At 47.6% G+C, this 26811-nt stretch overlaps 4 protein-coding genes across 8 annotated transcripts; 3 read left to right on the forward strand and 1 right to left on the reverse strand.

The window, feature by feature from the left end:
* The first annotated feature begins 1165 nt into the window (after positions 1–1165).
* Positions 1166–5217, forward strand: LOC311269247 (3-oxo-5-alpha-steroid 4-dehydrogenase 2-like). 3 transcript variants are annotated; one of them, XM_084373298.1, is made up of 5 exons: positions 1166–2363; positions 3409–3572; positions 4344–4445; positions 4557–4707; positions 4805–5217. In XM_084373298.1, the coding sequence occupies exons 1-5, from the start codon at positions 2032–2034 to the stop codon at positions 4869–4871; spliced, it is 816 nt and encodes a 271-aa protein (XP_084229424.1). In that variant the 5' UTR covers positions 1166–2031; the 3' UTR covers positions 4872–5217. The 3 variants fall into 3 exon arrangements, with proteins under 3 accessions (XP_084229424.1, XP_084229425.1, XP_084229426.1); XM_084373299.1 differs by having other exon boundaries at positions 1166–2321; positions 4781–5217; XM_084373300.1 differs by having other exon boundaries at positions 1166–2321.
* A 216-nt stretch (positions 5218–5433) lies between these two features.
* On the forward strand, positions 5434–7830 carry dpy30 (dpy-30 histone methyltransferase complex regulatory subunit). Its single transcript, XM_084368861.1, has 5 exons — positions 5434–5510; positions 6573–6613; positions 7032–7079; positions 7176–7318; positions 7669–7830. Exons 1-5 carry the CDS (start codon positions 5501–5503, stop codon positions 7739–7741), a joined length of 315 nt encoding a protein of 104 aa, XP_084224987.1. The 5' UTR covers positions 5434–5500; the 3' UTR covers positions 7742–7830.
* A 1203-nt stretch (positions 7831–9033) lies between these two features.
* Positions 9034–15499, reverse strand: psen2 (presenilin 2). 2 transcript variants are annotated; one of them, XM_084367855.1, is made up of 11 exons: positions 15166–15499; positions 14233–14366; positions 13896–14128; positions 13678–13819; positions 13267–13334; positions 12936–13156; positions 12737–12835; positions 11954–12019; positions 11659–11745; positions 11456–11571; positions 9034–11058 (listed from the first exon to the last, which is right to left on the reverse strand). In XM_084367855.1, the coding sequence occupies exons 2-11, from the start codon at positions 14362–14364 to the stop codon at positions 10903–10905; spliced, it is 1320 nt and encodes a 439-aa protein (XP_084223981.1). In that variant the 5' UTR covers positions 14365–14366; positions 15166–15499; the 3' UTR covers positions 9034–10902. The 2 variants fall into 2 exon arrangements, with proteins under 2 accessions (XP_084223981.1, XP_084223980.1); XM_084367854.1 differs by having other exon boundaries at positions 14233–14369; positions 15166–15498.
* Positions 15500–16418: 919 nt separating this feature from the next.
* On the forward strand, positions 16419–23556 carry spast (spastin). 2 transcript variants are annotated; one of them, XM_084367613.1, is made up of 17 exons: positions 16419–17085; positions 18138–18218; positions 18392–18475; positions 18825–18911; positions 19039–19196; positions 19308–19435; positions 19648–19741; positions 19826–19900; positions 20332–20403; positions 20522–20597; positions 20821–20912; positions 20998–21077; positions 21345–21387; positions 21471–21550; positions 21762–21832; positions 22433–22473; positions 23214–23556. In XM_084367613.1, the coding sequence occupies exons 1-17, from the start codon at positions 16734–16736 to the stop codon at positions 23337–23339; spliced, it is 1740 nt and encodes a 579-aa protein (XP_084223739.1). In that variant the 5' UTR covers positions 16419–16733; the 3' UTR covers positions 23340–23556. The 2 variants fall into 2 exon arrangements, with proteins under 2 accessions (XP_084223739.1, XP_084223738.1); XM_084367612.1 differs by having other exon boundaries at positions 16421–17085; positions 18138–18221.
* The last annotated feature ends 3255 nt before the right edge of the window (positions 23557–26811 follow it).

Here is a 26811-nt window from a genome sequence, read left to right on the forward strand (position 1 = left end):
AGACAGGTGATGTGATTGATTTGAGTTATATATATCTAAATGCTGAGGTTGGGAACAGGTGTCCTAAAGCATTTTGTAGCTGAACCCATAGGGGGCGCCACAAATACCAACATCCTGTATCTTTAAATTCACACCAACTACTTTCACCATTTTTGGCTTAAATACTCTGTGTCGAGTATTAACCAACATCTGAAGTGCCATATTGATTGGTGGAAGTGGACGTTTTTCCACCTCAGAACCTGGTGGACAGAACTTCACCACATCTGGCTCATTGAGGTCGGCTTGAACCTGAGAAGCAGCAGCTACCGTTTTGAAGGCGGTGGTGAAGCCCCTTCTGAAGAGAGCAATTCATGATGTTTAAAAACTGTTCCTCAAAGAACCCATAAAACGATTTTAAGAGTGATGTGGGAATTGGATCTAAAAGGCAGGTTGTTGGGTTTACTTGGGAGAAAACTCGACCAAGTGTCCTTGCATCAACCAGGGCAAAACTCTCCAGTGATTCCTCAGGCAAGGACAACAGTTCAGGTGTGTTAACAGGTAAAACTTGATGGGAAAAGAGGCAGGATCTGATGTCCTTGATTTTGGTTCTGAAGTGGTCTGCAAGGTTCTCGCAAAGATCATCTGTTGGTGTCTTAAAAACTTTATTAGAATTAGAGCCTGTTAAAATATCGAAGGTGGAGAAGAGGAACCGGGGGTTGTTTTTATTGTTGGTGGTGAGTTGTGAGAAATGGGAAATTTGTGCCTTTTTGACTGCACTATTGTAGGTTTTGAGTTGTTGCCGTAAAATGTCACAGTGAACTGTCAATTGACGCTTTCTCCATCTTCTCTCCGCACTCCTGCATTTTCTTTTCAGTTCATTGATTTCATCGTGTTTTCTCCATGGGGGCGTAGGTTTTCTTTTTATTGTTTTTGTTAAAAGTGGAGCTACTGAGTCCAGAGTTGACTTCAGTCTACTGTTAAAATGATCAACGATAAAATCACAAGGTGCAGGTGAAATTTCAGCAGGAGTGCTCTGTAAAATCTCCATGAAATTTGCAGCCACTTCAGAAGTTAGATAGCGCCTCCTCACTGTTCTCACCGGGGCCTCCTCTTGGTTAAAACTGGTGATGTTAAAAAATAAACAGTAGTGGTCAGACACAGCCAGGTGGACAACAGAGGACACACTGATGGACAGGCCATGGGTTATGACCAGGTCAAGGGTGTGTCCTCTGTTGTGAGTCGGCTGTGTAACGTGCTGCTTAAAATCAAGACAATTTAAAAAATTTAAAAACTCTCTGGATATCGGGTCCGAGGTAACATCAACATGTAGATTAAAATCACCAGTTATTAAAATCCTGCTATAAGAGGTGTGAATAATTGATAAAAGTTCAGAAAATTCACTGATAAAAGAACTAGAGTGATGGGGTGGTCTATATACAGTAATGCAGAGAATCGGAGGGCTGCTAAAAGTAAAGGCATGGTGCTCAAAAGACATATAACTGTTAAAAAACACTCGATGTGAGGTCAGGGAGTTATTAATGATTGATGCCGTCCCGCCTCCTCTTCTACCCTCTCTAGTAGAAAATAAAAAATTAAAATTTGGTGGGGAAGCCTCGGTGAGAACAGCAGGTGCGTCAGTGCCAAGCCATGTCTCAGTTAAAACAAGACAGTCTAACTTATTATCTAAAATCACATCATTCATTAAAAAAGTTCTATTTAAAAGAGAGCGAACATTAAAAAGTGCCATGTTGACTGGACAGGTGGATATTTCTGTGAGCGTTCTTAGGTTGTTAAAGTTCACAGAGTGGGTAGTGTGGCAGTGTCTGATGTGCTGATGGAGTCTAATGATTACGGGAATCGGTGAAATGTTGGTGTGAATATGAGGTCCAAGTCCGGTGTTGTGTATATGATGGTCAGAGATGGAACTGAATGAATAGGAGCAAGGACCTGGGGGACATCAATCATGTTGACTCTGATTGGTGGGTGGTCTGAGGTCTGTCTCTCTCTGCATGCTGGCAGTTTGGTGGAGCTGAGCTGAGCAGCAGTTGACCGATGGAGTGTCATGACGGTGCCGTGTCCTACCTGAGCTGGGCTCTGATCGTGGGGGGCGTGACCTACCTGGTGAAACAGACGCAGCGCCACACACCTTACGGTCGCTACGTGGAGCCAAAGGCCTGCTGCTGCCCGGCCAGACTGGGCTGGTTCCTACAGGAGGTCCCGGCCTTCCTGCTGCCGCTGCTGCTGCTGTTCACCGAGGGACCACACACCGAGCCGGGGTCCAGCCGACACTGGACCGGGAGGACGCTGCTGCTCTGCACCTTCATGGTGCACTACTTCCACAGGTCAGATCAGCCATCAGCAGTGTGGGCGAGTTACTTCAAAATGTAATGTATTACACATTCCTTGTTAGCTTCAGTTTAAAGTAATATATTACTGTCTGTGTAGAATAATAGATTACTCATTACACTGCTTTTAAGTTACTTTCAGTACCTCTATAGAACAGTGAAACAGCCTGGATGTGTTTGAATGAAGGGCTGGTCCTGGACTCACAGCCTGATTCATTATGAGATGAATGTTTTAATAGTTCTCTCAGTCATATGAATCACTGTGGTACCTCACTTCAGTGGTACCTCACCTCACTTCAGTGGTACCTCACCGCAGTGGTACCTCATTGCAGTGGTACCTCACTACAGTGGTACCTCACTGCAGTGGTACCTCACCTCACTTCAGTGGTACCTCACCGCAGTGGTACCTCACCTCACTTCAGTGGTACCTCACCGCAGTGGTACCTCACTTCAGTGGTACCTCACTGCAGTGGTACCTCACTACAGTGGTACCTCACTTCAGTGGTACCTCACCTCACTTCAGTGGTACCTCACTTCAGTGGTACCTCACCGCAGTGGTACCTCACTACAGTGGTACCTCACTGCAGTGGTACCTCAATGCAGTGGTACCTCACTGCAGTGGTACCTCAATGCAGTGGTACCTCACTACAGTGGTACCTCACTGCAGTGGTACCTCAATGCAGTGGTACCTCACTACAGTGGTACCTCACTTCAGTGGTACCTCACCTCACTTCAGTGGTACCTCACCGCAGTGGTACCTCACTACAGTGGTACCTCACCACAGTGGTACCTCACTGCAGTGGTACCTCACCGCAGTGGTAACTCACTGCACTGACGTTAGCTGAAGCTATGTTTCTTCATGCTGACTGGATGATCTTAGTGACAACTATGACTTCATGTAGCCGTTTACTTTGATTGTTAATGTGTTCTGTAGTCCGTATAAATTGTGTACAAATATTTTAACAAGATAACAGCTTTTGTTTCCAAAAGCTTCCACAACATGTGACCCAGTAACTGATGGTCACGGCGGCCATGTTGGAGGAGAAGCAGCACAGAAACACTGTAATCTGTGTCTGTTCTTTAGGAGTTTCATCTACGCCTTCCTGACCAGAGGACGACCCGTCCCACTGTCCATTGTCCTATATGCCGCCATCTTCTGCTCGCTCAATGGATTCCTGCAGGGACACCACCTGCTGCACTGCGCCCAGTTTGAAGATACCTGGCTGACGGGCACTGGCGTGGCTGCAGGTGGGTCACAACGTCATCCTCACAGAGACTCAGGATGCTCCTGGAAAAAGTGACCAGACTGCAGGTTTATGATCTCACCATCAGTTTGAGTTATTTAATACAAGCTTAAGATGACACTTGTAGAAAGGGCAGAGTGTGAAGCTCTGTGATTGGCTGTTTGTCAGTGAAATGCACCATGGGAGTTGTAGTTGACAATATCAGTTATTAGTTATTATTATGATTGACTTTTGACTTTTTTTTAATGAAGCAGATATTTATGTGTCTGGATCCATCCTGACTCTGCACATCAGGACAGACTTCCGTAGCTTCCTCAACTAGTTAGCTAACATCAAAAATTGATATTCACATTTACACACACACAACAAACAAACAAATGAACAAACAAACGACCAACCAACCAAACAAACAAACAAACAAACAAAAGACCAACCAACAAACCAACCAAACAAAAGCCGACCCATCAATGCACTTATTCTGCAGTTGTCAGGGACTGTAGTCATGTGGTGACACTGTAATGTAGAGGTGTGTGTCATCTGTGTGAGTGTGGTAGCAGGTGTCTGACGAGGTCGGTGGTCAAAATCAGACTGAACAGGATTAAGGACAGAACAGAAAAGGTGACGTGATATGAACCTGTGGTCACTGGTCACTGGGGCGTCCCGGTGAGTTTGTTGATTGTATTCATGCACGGAAACATTACAGTGACGTCCTCAAACACACTTCCTGTCAGAGTGAAATACTGAACGTCTAACTTCCTGTTTGTCTGTGACGCAGGTTTGCTTCTGTTTGTGGTCGGAATGACCGTCAACATCCACAGTGACCACATCCTGCGCAGCCTGAGGAGACCTGGAGAGACGGTCTACAGGATCCCCCACGGTGACTCAGATCCTGAGATTCTGATTTAGATCAGATCCAGACTCATGACAGACGTCTTTACCGCTGTCAGCACCTTTCACTTTTAACCCTTGAACCTTTATTTCCTCTCAGGTGGAATGTTTGAGTTTGTGTCTGGGGCGAACTTCTTCGGGGAGATAGTGCAGTGGTGTGGTTACTCTGTGGCTGCTTGGTCTTTACCTACCTTCGCCTTCGCTTTCTTCACCATCTGCTCCATCGGGCCCAGAGCCTACCAGCACCACAGGTAGCTCTGTAATCTGATTGGTCAGCAGCACCACAGGTAGTTTTCCAGATTTCTTTGTGCAACATGACCTCAGCTTGTCCTTCCTGTTGTCCTGCAGAGACTACCAGCGGAGGTTTGAGGACTACCCTCGCTCCAGGAGAGCTCTCATTCCTTTCATCCTGTGACGAAGGACGAGTATCTGCAGCGAACAACGCCTGTTGATCTTGAATTGAATGTTGAATGTGGTGACATCTGATTGGTTACACCTCATCCCTCCACACACATCTGAACTCTTTCTGTTAAACTTTGTGCATATTATTCTCCCTTATTTTAGTGTTTTTATTTGCTTTCATCCTTCATGATTATTAGGACAATAATAAATCAGCACTTTGAACTGGAGCAAGAAACTAACAGATACAACTGTAGTAAAAAACAAGGAAGAAGAAGTCCAGTAACATTTGAGCCACACTGAGCACAAACCTCTGAAATGTATTGATCAGTTGTTTAATTTGCATTGGGTGTGAGTGCAGACAACTCTTCACAATAAAGGTATGAATCATATACAAAAAACATCAAGTCAAGATTTGTTTTTAATCAAACTAGTCGTAAGTTATAATAATCGACATAAATACGTAAATCCATATAAAGAGTGACACGTAAAAACGTGAATTAGTTCCAATAGACGTCCGTGCTTTTATTTTGAAGTACATCTACACAACCCGGATACTCGCGCGGCGCCCGGATGTATTTCCTACGTAGCCTCCGAACAGAATCGACGTACGTCAGATATCTTGCGTAAATATCCACAACAAACATGGCGGACGGTAAGTTCATTGTTGACCATTGATCGAGTTTTTCGCAGTTTTCGCAGTTTTTCTGTTTGTTTGCTGCGTGTTTCCGGTTCGTTTTGATGATTTGATGACACGGTTCGACCCGCAGCGGTGGATTGGACCCGTTAATGAGGTTTATTAACCGGACAGACAGCGGGACTGTGATGCTAGGCTAGCTTACCGCCGCTCACAGCGCAGCGCAGCGCGACCCACATCCGAGCAGAGATGGTGACGAAGAACTAACGTTTGTGTCTGTGGGTCAGAACAAAGTCCGGTAGAGTCTCCACACAGTCCAGTAGAGTCCAGTAGAGACTCCACACAGTCCAGTAGAGTCTCCACAGAGTCCAGTAGAGTCCAGTAGAGACTCCACAGAGTCCATTAGAGACTCCACACAGTCCAGTAGAGTCTCCACACAGTCCAGTAGAGTCCAGTAGAGACTCCACACAGTCCAGTAGAGTCCAGTAGAGACTCCACAGAGTCCAGTAGAGTCTCCACACAGTCCAGTAGAGTCCATTAGAGACTCCACACAGTCCAGTAGAGTCCAGTAGAGACTCCACACAGTCCAGTAGAGTCTCCACACAGTCCAGTAGAGTCCAGTAGAGACTCCACACAGTCCAGTAGAGTCCAGTAGAGACTCCACACAGTCCAGTAGAGTCCAGTAGAGACTCCACAGAGTCCAGTAGAGTCTCCACACAGTCCAGTAGAGTCCATTAGAGACTCCACACAGTCCAGTAGAGTCCAGTAGAGACTCCACAGAGTCCAGTAGAGTCTCCACACAGTCCAGTAGAGTCTCCACACAGTCCAGTAGAGTCTCCACACAGTCCAGTAGAGTCCATTAGAGACTCCACACAGTCCAGTAGAGTCCAGTAGAGACTCCACACAGTCCAGTAGAGTCTCCACAGAGTCCAGTAGAGTTCTGGGGAAAGCCTCGTGATTCTGACCCGGTTAATCAGTTAATAAGTGTCAAATCTAATATCTGAGAAGTTCAACAAAGATCATCTTCATCTTTTCTCTTGATCTCAAATAAACCTTTAAATGTTCTCGTTTGTCTTTCAGATCACACAGATGCAGATCAGTCCATGGAGGGACACACACCTGTGAGTACACACTGACACACACTGACACACACCTGTGAGTACACACTGTACTGTGATTAAAGGAGCAGTCCAACATTTAGTATGAGTGTCCCACGTTTCAGTTTCATGTCTGTGTCCAGGACGTGTTTAGCCTAGCTTAGCACAAAGACTGGAAGCAGGGGGAAACTGTTAGCTGGTGACTGTAACAGCAGGAGGGAGACTCAGCAGGTCCAAACAATCAGTCCATTCAGCGTCTCACGTGATCCTCCTGCTGGTCGTCTCGTCTTACGAGCTCTGAGCTGACGGACGGTTTAACAATTCACTGATGAATCAAACTGTTAATCTTCAGATCCATCGAAGTGAAATAATGTTTTGTTGTTGGTGAACGTGAAGATCATCTTTTTACTTTCACTGCTGATGAACATGAACCCTCCTGCAGGTGTCTGAAAACCCTCACGCAGAGTACGGCCTGACGGAAAACATCCAGGTAACACACACACACGCACACACACACACACACACACGCACAGTGTAATAAGAAGGTAAAGGCAGACTCCCAGCATGCTTTGCTGCTGCTCCTCAGAGGACGGTGGAGAACGAGAAGGCAAGTGCTGAGAAGATCTCGAAGCAGAAGGTGGATCTGCAGGCGCTGCCGACCAGAGCGTACCTGGACCAGACGGTGGTCCCCATCCTGCTGCAGGGCCTGTCGGTGCTCGCCAAGGACAGGTGAGACCGCCGCCGCCGCCGCCGCCGCCGCCGCCACGTGACATTTCATAACACAGATATTACAACACAGTTTAAATCAGAGTGAGAGGAAACCACACTGTGACGCTCTGTCAGAGACGTGATGCCAGTGCAATGTTTAGGTCCTATCAACCTCTGAAGAAGAGATATTATTGGCTGCTGAGGACGCTGGTCGACCAATCAGGAGCTGCAGTGTTCGATTCTGCAGCTCATCTAATAAAAATGAATGAAATCAGTAATTGGTGAACTTTCAGTTTCCTTTGGTTTTGGTGGTTTATGAAAAATGTAAAATGTTTCTTCAATGTTTAATATTTAGTTGTTTTTCCCTGCAGACCTCCGAACCCCATCGAGTATCTGGCCGCGTTCCTGCTGAAGAACAAATCCCAGTTTGAGGAGAGAAATTAAACGTTGGATTCAGTAGAAACTCGTTTTGTTTGTTAATAAACTGTTAGACTGTTTTTTTAATCCAGAATAAACATGTTGATGTGAAAGAGGAGCTGACTCTGGGCTTTTATTCTGAAAGGATCATTCTGCTCTGACTGTCACTCTCAAGAGTCAGTTCAACATTTTGGGTGATGAAACACTGTGTTTAGCTTAGCTTAGCTTAGCTTAGCTTAGCATAAAGACGGGAAGCAAGGGGGATCTGCCGCTGCAGCAGAAGAGTAGTGAAGCAGAAGTTCTCTGATCCTCGACATTAAGCTGTAGCTAATAACTCAGCATGGGTTTCCTGATTTAATCATGACTTATGAATACATTAATAAATATATAATGTGTAAAATATACACAAATATATATAATTTATCAACATCTCTAGAAATAAAGATTAAAATCGTCATTCAGACGGTAACAAATATTTGAATTTTAACTAAAGTACTTCTGATTTATGACGATCTTTAACATTGTGGACCAAGAAGTTCAAAAATATACAAATAATATGTAAAGACGTAATATTTAAATATATAATATTTAAAGTAAAACGTAACAAAGTTCTATCATCAGACAAAGATGTTTAAAGGTTAGAGTTGTTCCTGTCAGCTCAGAGTAACAAACACGTTTGTGCCTTCTGATGGTTAGAAGGACTTTTTAAAACCAGCCGTGTGATTCGACTCAGTCTGGTGTTTGAGTCTTCAACCAGAACAGCTGTGTGCCGTCATGCATGTGTGCACCCGTCCTCCAGCACGTTCAGTCCTCTGTGTTTGTGGACCTGACGGTTCTGGAGAAGTAATATAATCATGAAATGTCATCGGGTCCGTCAGGATCACTGCAGCGCGTTCGTGTCCACTGGTCACTGAGCTGGACCAGACACAGGGTTCTTACGGTCATGGAAAAGCAAGCTGCAGGTCCACCCACCAGCCCGGAGCTGCTTCTGCTAGAAAACAGACAATGCCGACAAAATGCCAGAGAAGTGCAGCTTCAACATGACAAAAAAACGTTGGGATTAAAATATGAGAAAATGTATCTAAGTGTGCCTGTCTGCTGTGTTTGTTTTAGAGAGGCACCACACATTTCAGATGTAAACCTAATTCTACTTAGTGTTACAATAATGAGGTTTCGGTGGTCCCATTGAGATAAAATCATTTCTTTTGGTCATGGAAATTCAGTAAAAGGTCATGGAGAAGTCATGGAGAAGTCATGGAAAATCATTGGTGAAAAAGTGTAAGGACCCTGCAGACAGGAAGTTGCTGCCTAAAAGAGGCTCGAAGTTCATTAGAATGATTTTATTTCATTACAGCAGTTGAACAGTTGTACTTTATTGCACAGAAAGATGAAATAAAACAAGTTTAACACCTGAATCACTTTCTACAAAATGTATATAAAGCCCCCCCCCCCCACCTGTGTGTTAGTAATAAAGCTAAAGACAGTTTGGTGTTTATTCTTCAAACAGAAGGAGACATCTGGAGACAAACGTCCACCTGCAGCTCAGCAGAGACGAGGCTGTCTGAGGAGCGTCGGCGTGTTTGTTCACCTTTATTTTCCACGATGACGTAAATATCACCTGCTGTTTCTGTCTGTCTCCGAAACTGCGGCAGGAAATGAAAGCTGATCAGCAGCTAGGAAAGAAAATGATCTAAGCAGAAGAGCAAAGTTGTAATATTTCAACAGTACAGTCCAAAATTTACAAGAGTTTTGATTTAGATCAGAAAAGGAAAAGACAGAAACCAAAGAAAAACAAACATCAATATCTGCTGATTATTTTCTTGATTAAACTTTTTTGTCTGTAAAATGTTGGAAAACAGTGAAAATGACCGTCAACCATCCAAACTGTGAAAGACCAATGTTAAATTCACTGACAAAGAAAGGCATCAAAGTTCATATCTGAGCAGCTGGAAACACCAAATCATCAATCAATCGTTCAATCGACCGGCTGCTGCAGCTCCTTCTACGCTCTTCACATCTTCAGTTAAAGTTCTGGTGACGTGGATCAGATCTGCTGGCGTCGCTCTGACAGTGAAGTGAGACTTTATCAAAATTCTGTTTGTGTTTGACGGATCCAGAAAATGTTTGTTGTTGAATCGTTAACGAAGACGAGACGTCGGTTGTATTAATTCTGCTTTTATTTCAGTTCAGTTGAGACGTTTGTAGGTTACAACTCTGCAACACGGCCGGCTGTCTCACTTTAAACCAGCTGTAATTAAACCTTCATTAACCTGGTCTGAGTTCACATGACTCCCCGCTGAGACGTCCGTCCGTCATCACTGAGGAAACATTACAAACTGGCAACTAATAGACTGTTGATGCCAGATCAACAAAACGATCATTTTGAAGGAGAAGATTCTGCAAATCTACAAACTCAAAGAGATCTGCCGTCATACAATGTTTTCAATACGACCTTAACGTTTCACTGTGACGGTTTATCTTTTAACTTCCTGTCTAGACAGGAAGTGAGAATCAAGAAGTGAGAATCAGTTTCATAATCTACCGTCAGATTATTTTAAATGTTAGATCGATCACATGTTAATTAAACAGTCTATAACCTGTTAAAACGTGTATGAATCAGCGTCCAGACCAACAAGGACCAGCTGGTGCAGCGTCTGAAGGTCAGACTGAGACGTTTGTGTTTACTGAAGCCGACAGGAAGTTAAAAGACAAAACAGGAAGTGTAGCGAACACAAACGTGTCTGTGTGAGGTCACTGACGAGCAGAGTGAATCTTTACTGATCAAAAACAGGAATGTTTGTTAGCGGAGACGGACAGGAGCCAATCAGATGCAGCCGTGGTGGTCTCTGGTCACAGTCAGTCAGCGAGTGTTACATCCAAACTGTCCCCCAGAAACAGACAGTCTACAGACTAATGCGGATCTTCCTTTAAAGTCAGCAGGTGATCAGGAACACACCTGAGCAGAAACAACCAGGTGACCTTCAGCCACCGTCACCACCTCATACCCACGCCAGCTTCCTGTCTGCATTACATCACTTCCTGCGGTTTAGTCAGCACGTGTGTTGTTGTTCCCCAAACAGACTTTTAAAAACAGGAAGTGGTCTTTGTGCATCACATCATCAGACGGCAGCGGGCCTGCAGGACAACGAGGAAGAGGAGGAGGCAGGTGAGGGGGGCGTGGCTTCCTGTCAGATGTAAAACTGGTGAGCAGCCAGGTTGTCCATGAAGGGCTGAACCAGGAAGTCCGTGGAGAAGTAGAAGACGAGCCCGAAGGTGATGGAGATGGGCAGCGCCGGCAGAGCCTTCTTAAAGATGGCCAACAGCAGCAGAGTCAGACACAGGCCCTGAGACAGGTGGAGGACAGGTGAGTTACAGGTGGAGGACAGGTGAGATACAGGTGGTGGACAGGTGGAGGACAGGTGAGTTACAGGAGGAGGACAGGTGGGATACAGGTGGAGGACAGGTGAGTTACAGGAGGAGGACAGGTGAGATACAGGTGAGTTACAGGTGGGATACAGGTGAGTTACAGGTGGTGGACAGGTGGAGGACAGGTGAGTTACAGGAGGAGGACAGGTGGGATACAGGTGGTGGACAGGTGGAGGACAGGTGGGATACAGGTGGAGGACAGGTGGGATACAGGTGAGTTACAGGTGGTGGACAGGTGTAGAACAGGAACACACAGACTTCAGTGCTGAGTCTCCGTCAGGGTGGAGGTCCGACACGTGTAAATCTAAAACTTACGATGAGAATGGCGACGAAGCAGGCGAGCGTCGTGTTCCAGTCTCCGCCGGTCGCCGCAGCTTTCCCGACCAGAACGCTGTAGAAGATGAAATCCCCGAGGCCGAGCTTCACCCCTCCTACACACACCAAACACACCTTTAATGTCCCACAGAGACACAACACACACACCATCAGTCCAACACGTGTCCCGCGTCTGAACTCACTGTCCTCCTCCAGCTCGTCCTCTGGAAACGACCGTGGCTGTCGACTTTCAGGCTCCGCCCCCCTGCCGCTCTGCTCCGCCTCCTCGTCTAAAAGACAAGATGGCGGCAGGGTGACAGCGTGAACATAACCAACAGATCCAAAACATCTGTCAACATCTGGTTATCGGTGTGTACCGAACAATTATAAACAAAAACATTAAAATGATGTAAAATCAGATGTTTCTATTTATATCTCCACCCCCTCATTTCCCATGATTCCTAGCTTGTGACCCAGCTGTTGTTTGTGATGTCGGACCTGTTTCGTGTCCGGAGTGCTGAGCGTCGTTCGGGCTCGCCATCCCCACCGTCCACATCATGGCGGCTGAAAACACACAAACAAACAAAACCATAAAATCTCATTGGCTGCTGGACGTGTCCCCGTCTGTCCTCGACCCGCTCACCTTAGTCAGACTGTAACAATCAACCAAAGACACGTCGAGGATGTAAAAAAATAACATCTTCAGATCAGGTTGTGATCACAGCAGACGAGCTGCATGGAGACATCTGATGTTTAAATCATCTCCAGCTGCTTCAGCTGTTCAGCAGAACGCTGCAACTCTGTTTTACTGTGAAGCTCCAGAAATGTTCTGTGGACTACGAGACTTCACCTGACTTTATATCATCAGGAGGAGACGATGGCTGAGCCTGACTTTATATCATCAGGAGGAGACGATGGCTGAGCCTGACTTTATATCATCAGGAGGAGACGATGGCTGAGCCTGACTTTATATCATCAGGAGGAGATGACTGAGCCTGACTTTATATCATCAGGAGGAGATGATGGCTGAGCCTGACTTTATATCATCAGGAGGAGACGATGGCTGAGCCTGACTTTATATCATCAGGAGGAGACGATGACTGAGCCTGACTTTATATCATCAGGAGGAGATGATGACTGAGCCTGACTTTATATCATCAGTACCCTGGTGGCGTGGTGTTTAAGGTACTGACCGTGGAAGCATGAGGTCAACCTGTTGACCCGTCGGAGCAGGAACACTCTGAGGGGAATCAGAACAAGTAACAGGCTGAATGGACTCACATGAGTAGATGAGGGCGGGGAAGATGGGCTCGTTACGTTCTTGAGCCGTTTCCACCAACATCCTGAGAGGACCTTTAGGTGACAGGACGGCCACCAGGTCTGTAACAACACAAAGAACCAGAGCAAGGCATGATGGGAAACAAATATCAGCAGGTAAAGCTTTGATGAATTCATGTGCAGTCTCACGGTGTGGACTCACCGTAGACGGAGATGGCTCCCAGGATGACCCAGGCCGACCACTCGGGCAGGTATTTGATGAAGACGAGGGCCATGAGGGCGCTGATGAGGATCAGGTAGGCCTGCTGCAGCTGGAGCGGGCCCTTCCAGTGGATACAGATCATCCCCACCGCCCCGAAGTTCCAGATGATCACCCCCACCGTCGGGTAGTCCACCGCCAGGTTGTACGTCTTAAACACTTCGCTGGAGACAGAGGAAGACCACGATGAAGCAGCAGAGACCGTTCACCGTCTGCGGCCGCACTTTAAATAAAGTTCTGACACCAAACAAAGTGACGAGTCAGCAGGACTCACCCCAGGTACATGAAGCTGAACCAGAAGAGCAGCATGAGGGAGGACAGGATGAGCCAGCCGTGGATGAACTGAGCGACAGACACATCAGGTCAATGAGAGCTGCTGAGGAGACAGCGCCCCCCAGCAGCAGGAGGTCCAACTGCACACACCACACACACCTTCAGACACTCTGCAACACACCACACACACCACACACACCTTCAGACACTCTGCAACACACCACACACACCACACACACCACCAGACACTCTGCAACACACCACACACACCACACACACCACCAGACACTCTGCAACACACCACACACACCACACACACCACCAGACACTCTGTACACGTCTCTGAGTGACGTCGTCTCTGAGTGACGTCGTCTCTGATTGGTTACTCAAACTGAACAGCTGTGGTTCTGACCTTGTAGCAGCGGTACTTGTAGAGGACGACCAGGAAGATGGTCATGACCACGATGACGCTGATCATGATGATGGTGTTGAGGACGGAGTTGAGGAGCCGGCGGCCGACAGACGCGGTGTTCTCAGTGAACGGCGTGTAGATCCTGCGGGGACAAACATGGCGGTTAGCTGTGAGCGGAGGACTCGTCTATGTGACGCGGCGGCCGAGTGTGGACCTACAGCTGCTGGTCCGTCTTCTCCGTGTAGAAGCTGACCGACTTGATGGTGGCGACCACGACCGCCATGCAGAGGGTGACGGGGATGAACAGCATGATGACGTGCTTGGCCCCGTACTTCAGGGTCAGCTCCTCATCGTCTGCATCCACCTCCTGATCCGAGCCGCCGCCACCGCCGCCATCTGCAGCGGCCGGAGCGGCCGGAGCGGCTGGACCCGCCCTCCTGCTCAGTCCAGGCTGCACCAACAGAGGCGACAGTCAGGAAACACATCATCACTTCACACCGTATCAGTAACTTAACGAACTGAAGACGTGACGACACGAGACGACGCCACATTTACCCTTTTGGATGGAGCGTCAGTGGGCGGGTGGGGGTCCGGATCTTCTTTGTAGGACGGCACCACTGGATTCTCAGACGGGACCAACGCCGTCCTCTCGTTGTAGGAGTCGTCGTCACTGTCCGAGGCGTTCATGGCTGCTGCACACACACAGACACACACACACACACACACACACACAGACAGATAACATCAATACACACAAGATTTATCTGGATGTTATTCAATCTCAAGTTCTTCATAAACGCTCGGACCGGACGCCAGAATCAAATATGATGATACTTTTGGCCCGGTACCTCGATATCGACACACCAACACCACACACCTCAACTCTTCGTCATCACTGAGCCTCCATGTACGTCTCTGTGAGAGACGTCTGCGTCCTCACACCGACGGTGGTCCGAACCATCGAGGCCGGACGGGGAAGCTAACACGGGTCCGACACAGTATTACGTGTACTGAACACACTGAAGCGGCTCTGTGTAGTTTTACACAAGTTTTAACAATATTAATTAAAAACAGCGCGTTCTCAGGAGACTGACGTTAGACAGGTGGCAGGTCAGCTGATACTTTACTGATTACTTTTTAGTTACTTTCAATATGTTACATATTCCTAGTTACCTTCAGTTCAAAGTAATAGATTACTGATGTATTATCAGTTACGTGTTATATTACTCGACACTGTATTTAAGTACTTTTACTGAGTATTTTCACAGTTTGACATTAAAACCAACATTTTTTAATGAAAGTTAAGAACTTGGCACCGGAGGCCCCGGGCCTGGGTCTGGCCCCTGGCCTGGGTCTGGCCCCGGGCCTGGGTCTGGCCCCGGTCCTGGTTCTGGCCCCGGGCCTGGTTCTGGCCCATACATCAGTGACTCCGCCCCTGAAACACGTTATAAATCCCTTCAACACTCCTGACAGACTCGTGGACGTTACCTGTCAGGAGCGGTTTGGTCTGGAGCGGTCTCACTGGATCTGTCCCGGGTCCTGACTGCAGGACGGCGGACCGTCAGCTGGACTCTTTAGTTCGTGTCCGAGTGAGAACAGCTGGGCTGGATCCGGCCGAGCAGCGTCAGGTGAACGTTTCTGAAGGCGCACAAAGCAGAAAACACAGCAGCCTCCCGAAGTAAACACCGACCGACAACCCGGAAGAGACAGTCAGCTGACCGCCACACCACCTGATCACCCTGACGTCACTGCAGCGGGGGGAGGGGTGATGATCTGAAGTGTTCGCTCTTATTTCACTGTCTGAGCTCGACTGACAATAATATGTAATATAATGTATGTAATGTAATATATGTAATATATGTAATGTAAAGTGAACAACGTGTAAAACAAGGGGGGGGGGGGGGGGTAATGAGTCTGACGTCACACAGTCTGATGTTTATTAACGAGATATTACATTAACATTTGCCATCACTCAAAACTTCATAACGTTACATAAATCTGTCCTGTTAACTCTCAGCTGCAGATATTAATGTCTCGCTCCTTTAACATATGAAAACAATCCGTCACGTTTTAATTTCATTTGACTGTAAAATATCCGAAACCCTCTGGGGAGACCTCCATGTTGCTGGTGACCATAATAATCCTCATCACATTATATTTATTCTTTATTCTGCAGATCGCCTCTGAACTGAAATCACCGACGTTATTAAACAACATATGATGTAATAACTGTGTGATGTAATAACTGTGTGATGTAATAATGATGTCAGTGTTGAAGCTGTGGTCAGACTGAGGACACGTGAAGCTCCTCCCTTGTTACATTTACACTGTTTCTATTGGTGCGCGTGTTGACTGAAAGTGAACCTTTCCAGTTTTCATTCAGTGCTGTAGATTTCCAGGTGTGTTTGGTGGGACTTTGAGGGCCTGATTGGGCCACACGAGTCCAGAACCCCACTGCAGACAGACCCTGACCCTAACCCGATGAAGGTCTGCTACCGAAACGTTGCTGTTGTCGTTAAACTCGGCTGCTGAAGCGGACCGTGTGCCGGAGGCCATGTTAGAAAACCTTTTATCAAACACAAAATGGTTCCCAGTCACCTGGCTGTCCCAGGAGGCGACTCTCAGGTGGGTCACGGTGACCCAGAGTCCATCTCCCCCCTGGTTCTGGACAGGAACCAGGACAAACACAATACAAATCAAACAACACAACTGTGCTGTGAGGAGACCCACAAACTGACCTTAGAGAACACATTAGTACAGACAACAGTATGAAAGTAGCAGGTTGTGTATGTGTAGCAGGTTGTGTACGTGTATCAGGTTGTGTAGCAGGTTGTGTATCAGGTTGTGTACTTTACATCCAGTGAGCACAGAACCACAGTAGAACACTCTGTCCGCCATTTTGTGTCCGTGAAGCGGCCGTTGGCGCGGTGACTCTCCGGTCCAGCAGGTGGCGGCACCGCCTGGTTTTATCGCCCGTCAGTAAACACAAAGAAGCGACCTGTGCAGCCGCGGCTCTCTGGACCGAACCGGACCGGTATGCTGTGATATGGCCGTGAATGGGTCTCTGGGGCAGAAGTGGCAGGAGGCGGACCAGCAGCTCTGCGGCTCCGCTGAGCGCCGTCCCAGCCGGTGATGGTGCCGGTACCGGGAAGCTGGGCGTGCTGTTGTCCGTGTCCAACCCGCTGCTGGCCGCACTGTCCCTGCTCCGCTCGCTCCTCTGCTGGCTGTGGAGCCGAACCGCGGCCGCTGTCAGAGCGGAGCCGCGAGCCGCCGACGAGCCGGGCGGAGTGAAGCGGCAGCAGCGGGACGGCAGCGGGAACCCGGAGCGAGGCGAGCGGGTCCGGAACCACCACGGGCGGGCCTTCGAGTGCATCTCTGCGGCGCTGAGGATCGATGAGGACGAGCGAGGTATCCGGTGTTCATGGCAGCTTTTTTCTACCAGTCACCTGCACCAGACTCCATTTAAAAAACAACCATTTAACTGCCGTTCTGCTCACTGAACATGACTGCGGCCTCTGGCAAACCTAATAAAATAGCGGTCGCTCGTTGTTTGTGATGTGTGCCGAATAGAAGACAGCCCACTGAGGTGTATTGATCTGTCCTGTCAGAGCTCCTCGTGACAGCTGTTTGTATTATTTGTTAACACAGATAAAATTAGATGTTTTTTGTATGAAGTCTGGCGTGACAAACTTGGACGAGAAGGCTGCTTACTCTTCACCCCTCTCACAAAACAACCGCAGTTTTTAAATGAGGAAAAACACCTCAGGAGCCAGCTGAACACAGGGGCTTCACTCGGGGACCAGCTGAATACAGGGGCTTCACTCAGGGGCCAGCTGAACACAGGGGCTTCACTCAGGGGCCAGCTGAACACAGGGGCTTCACTCAGGCCAGCTGAACACAGGGGCTTCACTCAGGGGCCAGCTGAACACAGGGGCTTCACTCAGGCCAGCTGAACACAGGGGCTTCACTCAGGGGCCAGCTGAACACAGGGGCTTCACTCGGGGACCAGCTGAACACAGGGGCTTCACTCAGGGGCCAGCAGTCAGGTACTGTTGGACTGAAACAAAGTCCATGTTAGTTTCAGTACCATCGTGCTGACTTGTCTTTAAAATGATGGTGCAACATAAACCTACAGGGGTCATACCAGCACACTCCATGTGCCCCCATGTGCTGGGCCCATCTCAGTCCACCTGTGCATATGACGCACCTATTTTAATTGCTAACGTGTAATTGATTGATTTTACAGAAATACTTTAGTAGAAAGTAATCGGAGTTTTTCAATAGCTTCCTGGTCATGTTTCTATTATCGCAGTGGTTGAATGAGACACACCTTCGGGCCACCTCATATTTTATATTAACCATTTAAATGAAAAATCTGCACTTTACATGTATGAAACGCCAAAACGCTGACACAGTTGGTTTTGAATGATGATGTCAGAGTGTGCTGATGTCGTTGTCAGGGGACAAGCAGCAGGCGGTGGGCTGGTACCAGCGAGGGATCACCGAGCTGGAGAAGGGAATCGCCATCCAGATCTCAGGAGGTGGTGAGCTCACAGAGCACAGCATAAACTTTGACCTATTCAATATCCAAAATCTTGTTATTTAAACGAGCCGTCATCTCATTCTGATGTCGATTTGTTTTATTGTTCCTGACTCGTCTTTAAGATGAATTCAGCTGCTTCTGGTGAAGTCGTGTCGTTTGTCTCTTGTGCAGGAGAAGAATACGAGCGCGACAAGCGTCTGCAGAGCAAGATGAGCACCAACCTGATCATGGCTAAAGACCGACTGCAGTCTTTAGGTAAGTCCACAGGAGCGCTCCATGTTCTGGTTCAGCCACGGTTCTGTCGAGGTGTCGGTGTCTGTCCTGTTTGTGTCTCTTTGTGGTTGTTTTGTGTGTCTTTGTAGTATTTTAAAAGTTGACATTTAGTTTAAAAGTTTGTGCTAATTTTTCTTGATTGAAAATGATTTTAAAAAACACTGAACACCACATGGATTTCATAAGACGGGTGTGAAGGAGAGGGACGAGTAGGTCCGGAGCTGAAGTCCTGCACAGTCTAACTTGTTTCTGTTCCAGAAGGTTCTGATCCATTCACATCAAAACATGTTTGGTTCTATTTATCTTTTCTTCTGTGAACTTGTGGTTTCAGTCAAGGTGCTCTCAGGCTCCGGCGCTCAGACGAGCCTTTACACTGACAACACCAACCGCATCTACCACACTGCCAACCTGCGCTCAGGTACGTCCTGCAGCTCACAGACGAGACGTACAGCATGTCCTCAGTAATCTGGATACATCTGAAGAAGTTCAATGCTTCTTTCCATTTATTCTGTGTGTGTGTGTGTGTGTGTGTGTGTGGTCAACAGGTGGTGCTGTCTCCAGAAAGAGAGACTCTGTTAATCTGGCACCGTCCAGCCGACCAAAGCACAAAAAGACGTCCTGTTCTTCGTCCTCGTCTTCCTCGGGGGGCCACCGCTCCTCAAACCTGGCCCCACAGCGCCCCCCCGCCCACAGTAACAGTAAGGTGTGTCACTGAAAGGTGAAGGGTCAGTGTGTGAGGCGACGTGCTGAGGGCAGGTGGCTCCACCTGTATCGTCATGGTGATGAACAACGTTTGTGGTGACTCGTCCTGCAGGTCAGCACGAGTCGTCACAGCGTGAACGTCGGCTCCACATCGACGCCACTGAAGAAGAACGACAGAAAGAACATGAAGAACATTGACGGGAAGCTCGCTGACCTCATCCGGAGCGAGATCGTCGACAGGTGAGAGGCGCTAACCAATCAGGATGTTTCAGGATGTTTCTCCTGGATCAATAAGTATGAAACAAACATCGTTCTCCACAGTGAAGCGCCAACATTCAAACCTTTGACTGAATGAATCCTGATGAGTCTTCTGTCGATTGATGAAATGACTGATCGAAGCGAACTATCGATTGTGTATCTGTTTCATTGGTTGTATTGATCGTGTGTTTCAGCGGTTCGTCTGTGAGCTTCCAAGATGTCGCCGGTCAGGATTTGGCGAAGCAGGCGCTGCAGGAGATCGTCATCCTGCCGGCGCTGAGGCCCGAGGTGTGCTTAAGAACCGTCAGAGAGATGAAACTTATACTGAAAGAAGAAACTTCACACGTTTCCTGAAGTCTTCTTCTTCTCTAGTTGTTTACAGGACTGCGTACTCCAGCCAGAGGACTGCTTCTGTTCGGGCCGCCCGGCAACGGCAAGACGATGCTGGTGAGGAGGAGGAGGAGGAGGAGGTGGAGGGAGGGAGGAGGAGGAGGTGGAGGGAGGAGGGAGGAGGAGGGATGAGGAGGGAGGTGGATGGAGGGAGGAGGAGGGAGGAAGAGGAGGAAGGGAGGAGGGAGGTGGAGGGAGGGAGGAGGAGCAGCAGCAGGAGCAGCAGCAGGAGGAGGAGGTGGAGGGAGGAGGAGCAGCAGGAGCAGGAGGTGGAGGGAGGAGGAGCAGCAGGAGGAGGTGGAGGGAGGAGGAGCAGCAGGAGCAGGAGGTGGAGGGAGGAGGAGCAGCAGGAGCAGGAGGGCCTGATGTTCTCTGCCAGCTGCTTCACTCGTCTCAGCAGCTCGCTCAGCTCTCTGGTGTTCCTCGTGCAGCTGATGGGTTTAATGTCACCAACATAAAGATAACGTGTGAGTGTTTTGTCGTCGCAGGCTAAAGCTGTGGCAGCCGAGTCCAACGCCACCTTCTTTAACATCAGCGCCGCCAGCTTAACCTCCAAATACGTGAGTAGCTTTGAGTTCACGTCTCATCCGTCCATCACGTCAGACTCATGAGTCAGAGTCCTGATGAACAGATGAAGAGCAGCTGCAGGTCCGTGACGGTCGTCTCCTTTGTGTGCAGGTGGGTGAAGGAGAGAAGCTGGTCCGAGCTCTGTTCTCTGTGGCCCGAGAGCTGCAGCCCTCCGTCATCTTCATCGGTAACTCACTCTACAGCACTGCTCTCAGACTGTGGGGCTCCCCGGGTCGCACATGACCAGAGCGGAACTGAAGTTCTGTTCATGTTCTGGATGTAGCGAGAGTTAGAACATTTATTCAGAGCGTCAGCTGAATGATTTCCTGGTGAAGATCAACATGTAGACTAACCTCAGAGTCAGATGGATCATGGATGTTCATGATGTTTGACAATCTGTTTGTGTCCAGATGAAGTGGACAGTCTGCTGTGTGAGCGCAGGGAGGGCGAGCACGACGCCAGCCGGCGCCTCAAGACTGAGTTCCTGATCGAGTTTGACGGAGTAAGATAGTAAATGTCTCTCTGAATGACTCTGTGTGTCTTTCTGGTGCGACACCAACTCACTGATGGATCAACACTTGTTCCAGGTCCAGTCAGGACGGGATGACCGCGTTTTGGTGATGGGAGCCACCAACAGGCCTCAGGAGCTGGACGAGGCTGTTCTCAGGTCAGACCTCCAGTGGATGACAGAACAATATCCCTGCACGTTTATCGCCTTTGCGTTCATTATGTGTCTGTTTGTTGTCGTTCTTCGTCCCTGTAAGTGACACCTGCAGTGAACAGGACTCTCAGCTGCTGCCAGTTGAGATAGTTTCACTGACTGGATGATCTCTTGACTGTGGAAACAGCAGCTGACTCAGTTTTCTGTCCCGCCAGTAGCTGTTGTTGTGTAGATGGAAGCAGCCACTTACTTGTATTTCTGATGTATTTGCAGGCGTTTTGCTAAGCGGATTTACGTGGCGCTGCCAGTGGAGGAGGTGAGTTCGACCTGCAGGTAGAGATATCAGACTGTCACGTTCTCACAGGTTTGTCAGACTGATGCTGCTGCTTCTGTTTTCAGACTCGCTTCAAGCTGCTGAAGAACCTGCTGGAGAAACACGGAAACCCGCTGACACACCGAGAGCTGAGGCAGCTGGCCAGGTGACCGCTCACCACCTGTTGATCAGTTGAGAGTCAAAGATTAATGATCAGAGATTAATGATCAGTTTTTCAGGAGATTTTTGGGGAAGATATCATCATCTTAAAAAGTGGGGGAACCATAGCTGCTGGTGTTTATAGCCAGCAGAGGGCAGTGTGTTGAAACCAGGAGCTCGACCACCTGAACTTTGTTTCTTTCTGTCTGATGGTTCAGAATGACGGAGGGCTACTCAGGCAGTGACCTCACCTCACTGGCTAAAGACGCGTCTTTGGGACCAATCAGAGGTGCGGTACAGTCTTCACATCATGTTTGTGTAGAGATGTCAGACAGTAGAGGAGTTTCTAACCTTTCATTGAGCATCATCTTTCATCTGTTCAGTTTGTTTCTTGCTTCTTATTAACAAAGAAACATCTGTAACTTTTGAACAGGAGGTCCCAGAAACCAACAGCCTCTTTAAGTTCAAGACTTTGTAGAGCTGCTCCTGTACATCAGCAGCTCACAGAACTGAACCAGAACTGCAGTTGTCAATATGAGCAGATTTATTGTGATGTTCATCTTGTTTACGAGCTTTTTCTGAGCCCAGTTGGCTCCATGTTGGTGTTGGTTCTGGTGCTGATGAGACGATGTAGTTCACTGAGTGCTTTAACACAAAACTACATGAGGTTTGACTTTAACACAACAAACTGACAAACATCATGTGATTGATGACCCAGTTCAACTGGATCAATACATCATGTGTCTCCTCGTTGATCACTGTACAAATCTTGCGGTCCAGCTGAAGCCACGCTGCTTCAGCTGAAGCCACGCTGCTTCAGCTCGGTCGTCGCTGTCGCTCTCATCAGTGTTGCTTGTTGTTTAGATGAATTGTGTTTGTGTTTCGACAGAGTTGCGTCCTGATCAAGTGAGGAACATGGAGGCCAGCGAGGTGAGGTCACTGCTGTTGATGATGTAACTGATCACTGATTGATTATTGAACCAGAATCCTCTTGTGTTGTTTCAGTTTCCAACATCAGGACTCAACAGTACAGATACTTTATGTTTGAGTGCTGATTCTCTGTGTTATCAGACTTCCTCAGTCTGAACAGGAAATCAGCTGTGAATGTCAGCGCTGATAAGCTTTCACAATACAGCGTCACGTGAAGTCCTCGCTTGAGTTGCGTGAAAATAGTTTCATTCACATCTGCCGGCAAAATAAACACGAATTTGCAGCTATTTGCATTTTTTCATTGACTTTGTAATCTGGACTGAAGCAAAGGAGATATAAAAATATGACACTTGAATATTTTGTTTCTGTGGCGGGGCGGCTGTAGCTCAGTGGGTAGAGCAGGTGACCTGAACCCCGGCTCCCCTGGGCGGAACCGAGCCACATGCCGAAGCATCCTTGAGCAAGATGCTGAAGCCCGAAGTTGCTCCTGACGTGCAGTTGGCACCCTGTGTGGCAGCCTCTGCCGTCAGAAAGGGCCCTGCGACGAACTGGCGACTCGTCCAGGGATACACCCCGGCCTACGCCCACATGTAGACTGGGATTGGCTCCAGCAGCCCCAACCCCCCAAAAGGGGGGATAAAGCAGCAACACCCCGCGACCCTCACGGAATTAGCGGACAAGAAAATGAGATGAGATGAGAATATTTTGTTCCCATCCTCATTTTTTTTCTTTCTCTGCAGGTCCGAAACATTTGTTTCAGGGACTTCGTGGAGTCTCTGAAGAAGATCAAGAGGAGCGTGAGTCTGCAGACCCTGGAGCTCTACATGGACTGGAACAGAAACTACGGAGACACGACGCCTGTTTGAACTTTTGAATCGCAGCAGACTAAAGAGTCATCCTGTGTTTCTGTTTCTTCTCTGGACTCTGACGTCTTCTTCACAACTCGCTGAACTCTGAGAAAACTTTTTGTCCCTTTTTTTCTACAGTATTTGAGTGATGCAACATTTTGGTACTTTGTGTTCAGAAAACATTAAACTGTGAAGGAATGGACAAGTTTGTATTATTAAAGGAATACTTCAGGTACTCTGTGTTGGATGTCCATCACGTAGAGTGATAGAGATGACTCAGTGTGGGAGACACCTGTGTTCAGGTTCAAACACGTCCACACCTGCTGAAGGATCCTCAGTCAGCTAAACACTGTAAAACTGTCAGTTACTGACAGTTAAACACGCAGTAATTCATTGAGTTGACTGTTTGAGCCTTGTGTCGGATCTGCACCTGTTGATTGAACTTAAGTTTGTAAGTAATCAGCTGAAAGAAAAAAACTTATCATGACTTTTGAGTTTGAGAGAAGCGATCTTGAAGCACGCACATAATCTAGTTATACACTGCAGATAAATCATATATTCGCATTGTAACTAAAATATAGTCACTTTGTGGTAAAGAAGTAAAGATTACTGCCACCAGTGGAGGGACGTCCTGTGAACTGAGGCAGAGACTCGCCGTCCTCTGCGATGAGGAGATGGCAGTCCTCATCTGTCCTCTCAGTCCCACTGAGCTACAGCATCAGGATTCATGGCCTTGATGTTAAAGCTATGGTCTACGATGTGAAAGATTGATCATTATTATTAACATTATTTAGATGGTGGTTATGGCCCAATAGTACGACCTACACAATGTGAAGAGCACTTACCCCCTCTGATAGCGTCGACCATGAACCTGTTCTTCCTCACACTTTTTACAAAGTATAAATATATAACCCGTTGGTTTAGTTTTTTAAACCTGACTCCGATATTCGTTTTTTATTTCACGGCCACTTAAGTTTTTTGTTCAACTCCCAACCGACCACGAGTTAGCTAGCATCCACACACACACACACACACACACACACACACACACACACAGTGAGAGATGAGACAAATGCATCTGCGATTAATTGTGTTAATTTTTAGTGCATACATTTTATTGGTAATCTATAAAAACTTCAGTTTTCTAATTCTCAAATTTGGATTTAAGATAAGATCCTTTATTAGTCCAACAACGGGGAAACTTGCAATAGTACAGCAGCAAAAATAAAGAGCATCAACTAAAACAGTCGTAATAAACAAGTCAAACGTATAAAACAGACAACAAATATCTACATAATTGCACACTGGTATAATGAGAGTTCACAGTTTGAAGTTGATTTGGTGTGTGTGTGTGTGTGTGTGTGTGTGTTGGCTGTTCAGTCTCACAGCAGCAGGAAGGAAAGACCTGCGTGAGTTTGATCGCAGGGTTATACATTTTAAAATCTACCCTCACGAGTAACGTGAATAAAAGTAACTGTGAACCAGAACAAAGAGGTTTCTGTGATCTGACTCAATAAACGGACCAGACGCTGAAATAACATCATGTCGCCTTGTTAGAAGCCTGAACTCTGCTGCGTCAGGTCTGTCGGTCAGTGAACTACTTTTAAAATGTTTGTTCCCTGAATGGAGTTCGGATCGACCAGAGCTATGCTGAGACATATTTCCACGACTTACCAGGTAGTCCGACTTCCTCACTCGCTTTCCTCCAGCAGCTCCTTTTCTGTCCCGTCTCTGTAGAGCAGACGTGTCATCGTACAGATCTGTGTGTCTGTACAGCCATGATTACTATTATCCTCTCCTCCACTGATGTTCATGAATATCTGCACATCAGCGATGTTAGCGTCATGACGTCAGTGTGAGTTTCAACGCTGAAAGGCTGTCACGACACTGCGCCACGTGAAAATTGCTTCAAGCACGTCTCATCATTGAAAAACTGTGAATGTGTAACAAAGCAGTCTGTGTGACTGATTGAACTGTTCACCAGAGTGATGACCTGTGTGGGTTGTGTCTGGTTACATTCTGGCAGTCCGACATCCCAAAAGTCCGACATACCGCCATTCCGACATGCAAACGTCCCGGCATTCCGACAAAGTTTTACAATAACCCTAACCCTTTTAAAAGATGTGTCAGAATGGCGAGACATTTTAAAAAGAAATAAATGCCACCATTCCGACCTTAGGAGGCAAAAAATGTCGGAATGATGGGATGTTTCATTAAAGGTTGAAGTGTTGCCATTCCGACATTTGGGGCCTAATGTTGGAATGGCGGTTGCCTCCCGTTGTGTCTGTTAACCCAGGGCTGTCCTTTGTGTGGTTACAGTCTAAAGGTGCGTTCACACCGGACCTTTTATTTTTGTCGCTGGCAATAAGTTTACATATTAAGTCAATGCAAACGGGCTCCGAGCGACAGCGTCCGAGCGACGGAGCGAAAAAACGCTCAATCGCTCAGTCGCTCAGTCGCTCAAGATGAGAAACCCCAAGTCTCTGGCCGTCAGACGCTTGTCGCTCAGCGCTGATTGTCTGCCATAATCTATGTGTAACTATGACAACTACTGAAACCATGGAAACGTAATACAACTCCGCCGGTCTGGAAGAGCAAAGCCGGCTTTACAATAGGCTCGTTGGAGATGAGCCAGGCCTGCGCAGAATCGATCACCGGCGACCACCGCACAATGCATGTTGGTTAGATTTGTGTCCGACTTGATCCCGACTTGCTCCGACGTCATTGACGCGCCTGCAACGATAACCTCGCGAGATCAAGGCGCCGCAGTCTTTAGAGCCAGGCGCCGCAGTTGCTCTCCACCGACTGCAAGACCTCAGGGCATGATGGGAAACGCCTGGCTGTCGCCTGATCAAAGAGCTGATTGGCTCTTAGTTAGGACTACAAACTCTTAGTTAGGACTACGTTCAGTCGATAATTCTTATTTTCTGTGTATTGGTTATATTTAATGTTAGATTATATGAATCTCATGTGCAATGAAGGTTTAATCTGTTAACAGACATATGTTGTGTGGTTGATATACTGTATTGTGAGCCTCGGTGCTCACAGGAAGGGCAGGAAGGAGGCAACAGCGTGGGATGAAGATGATGACAGTTTTATTTACCAGCCGGCAGACACAAAAACAGATAAAACAGAAAGGAACAGCCGTCGCGGCTGAGGGTAACGCGGCCGAGGGGAATGACTGCCTGCCGTCTCCTGTCGTCTCGGGTGCTCGGTCCTCTCCCAGGACCCAGCCTACTGCAAGAGACCAGAACCAGGTTACAAGCGTGCTTATATTGGTGATTGATTACCTGATTCTGTCCAGCTGTCTGAGCACCGGCTGAGCCACTCCTCCCTCTCCTCCAGCAGCCGGCGCCTCAACCACACCCCACTGCCACATGTATATAATTACAAATATAAATACATCAGTAAATAAAGATCATAAGAAACCTTTGCTGCTTGTCCTCCCCATGTGTAGCCTGTATATGTAGCTGTGAGAACGTTTGGACTG

This window comes from Pagrus pagrus, assembly GCF_965226575.1.
Source record: "Pagrus pagrus genome assembly, chromosome: 2".
Taxonomy (NCBI): domain Eukaryota; kingdom Metazoa; phylum Chordata; class Actinopteri; order Spariformes; family Sparidae; genus Pagrus; species Pagrus pagrus.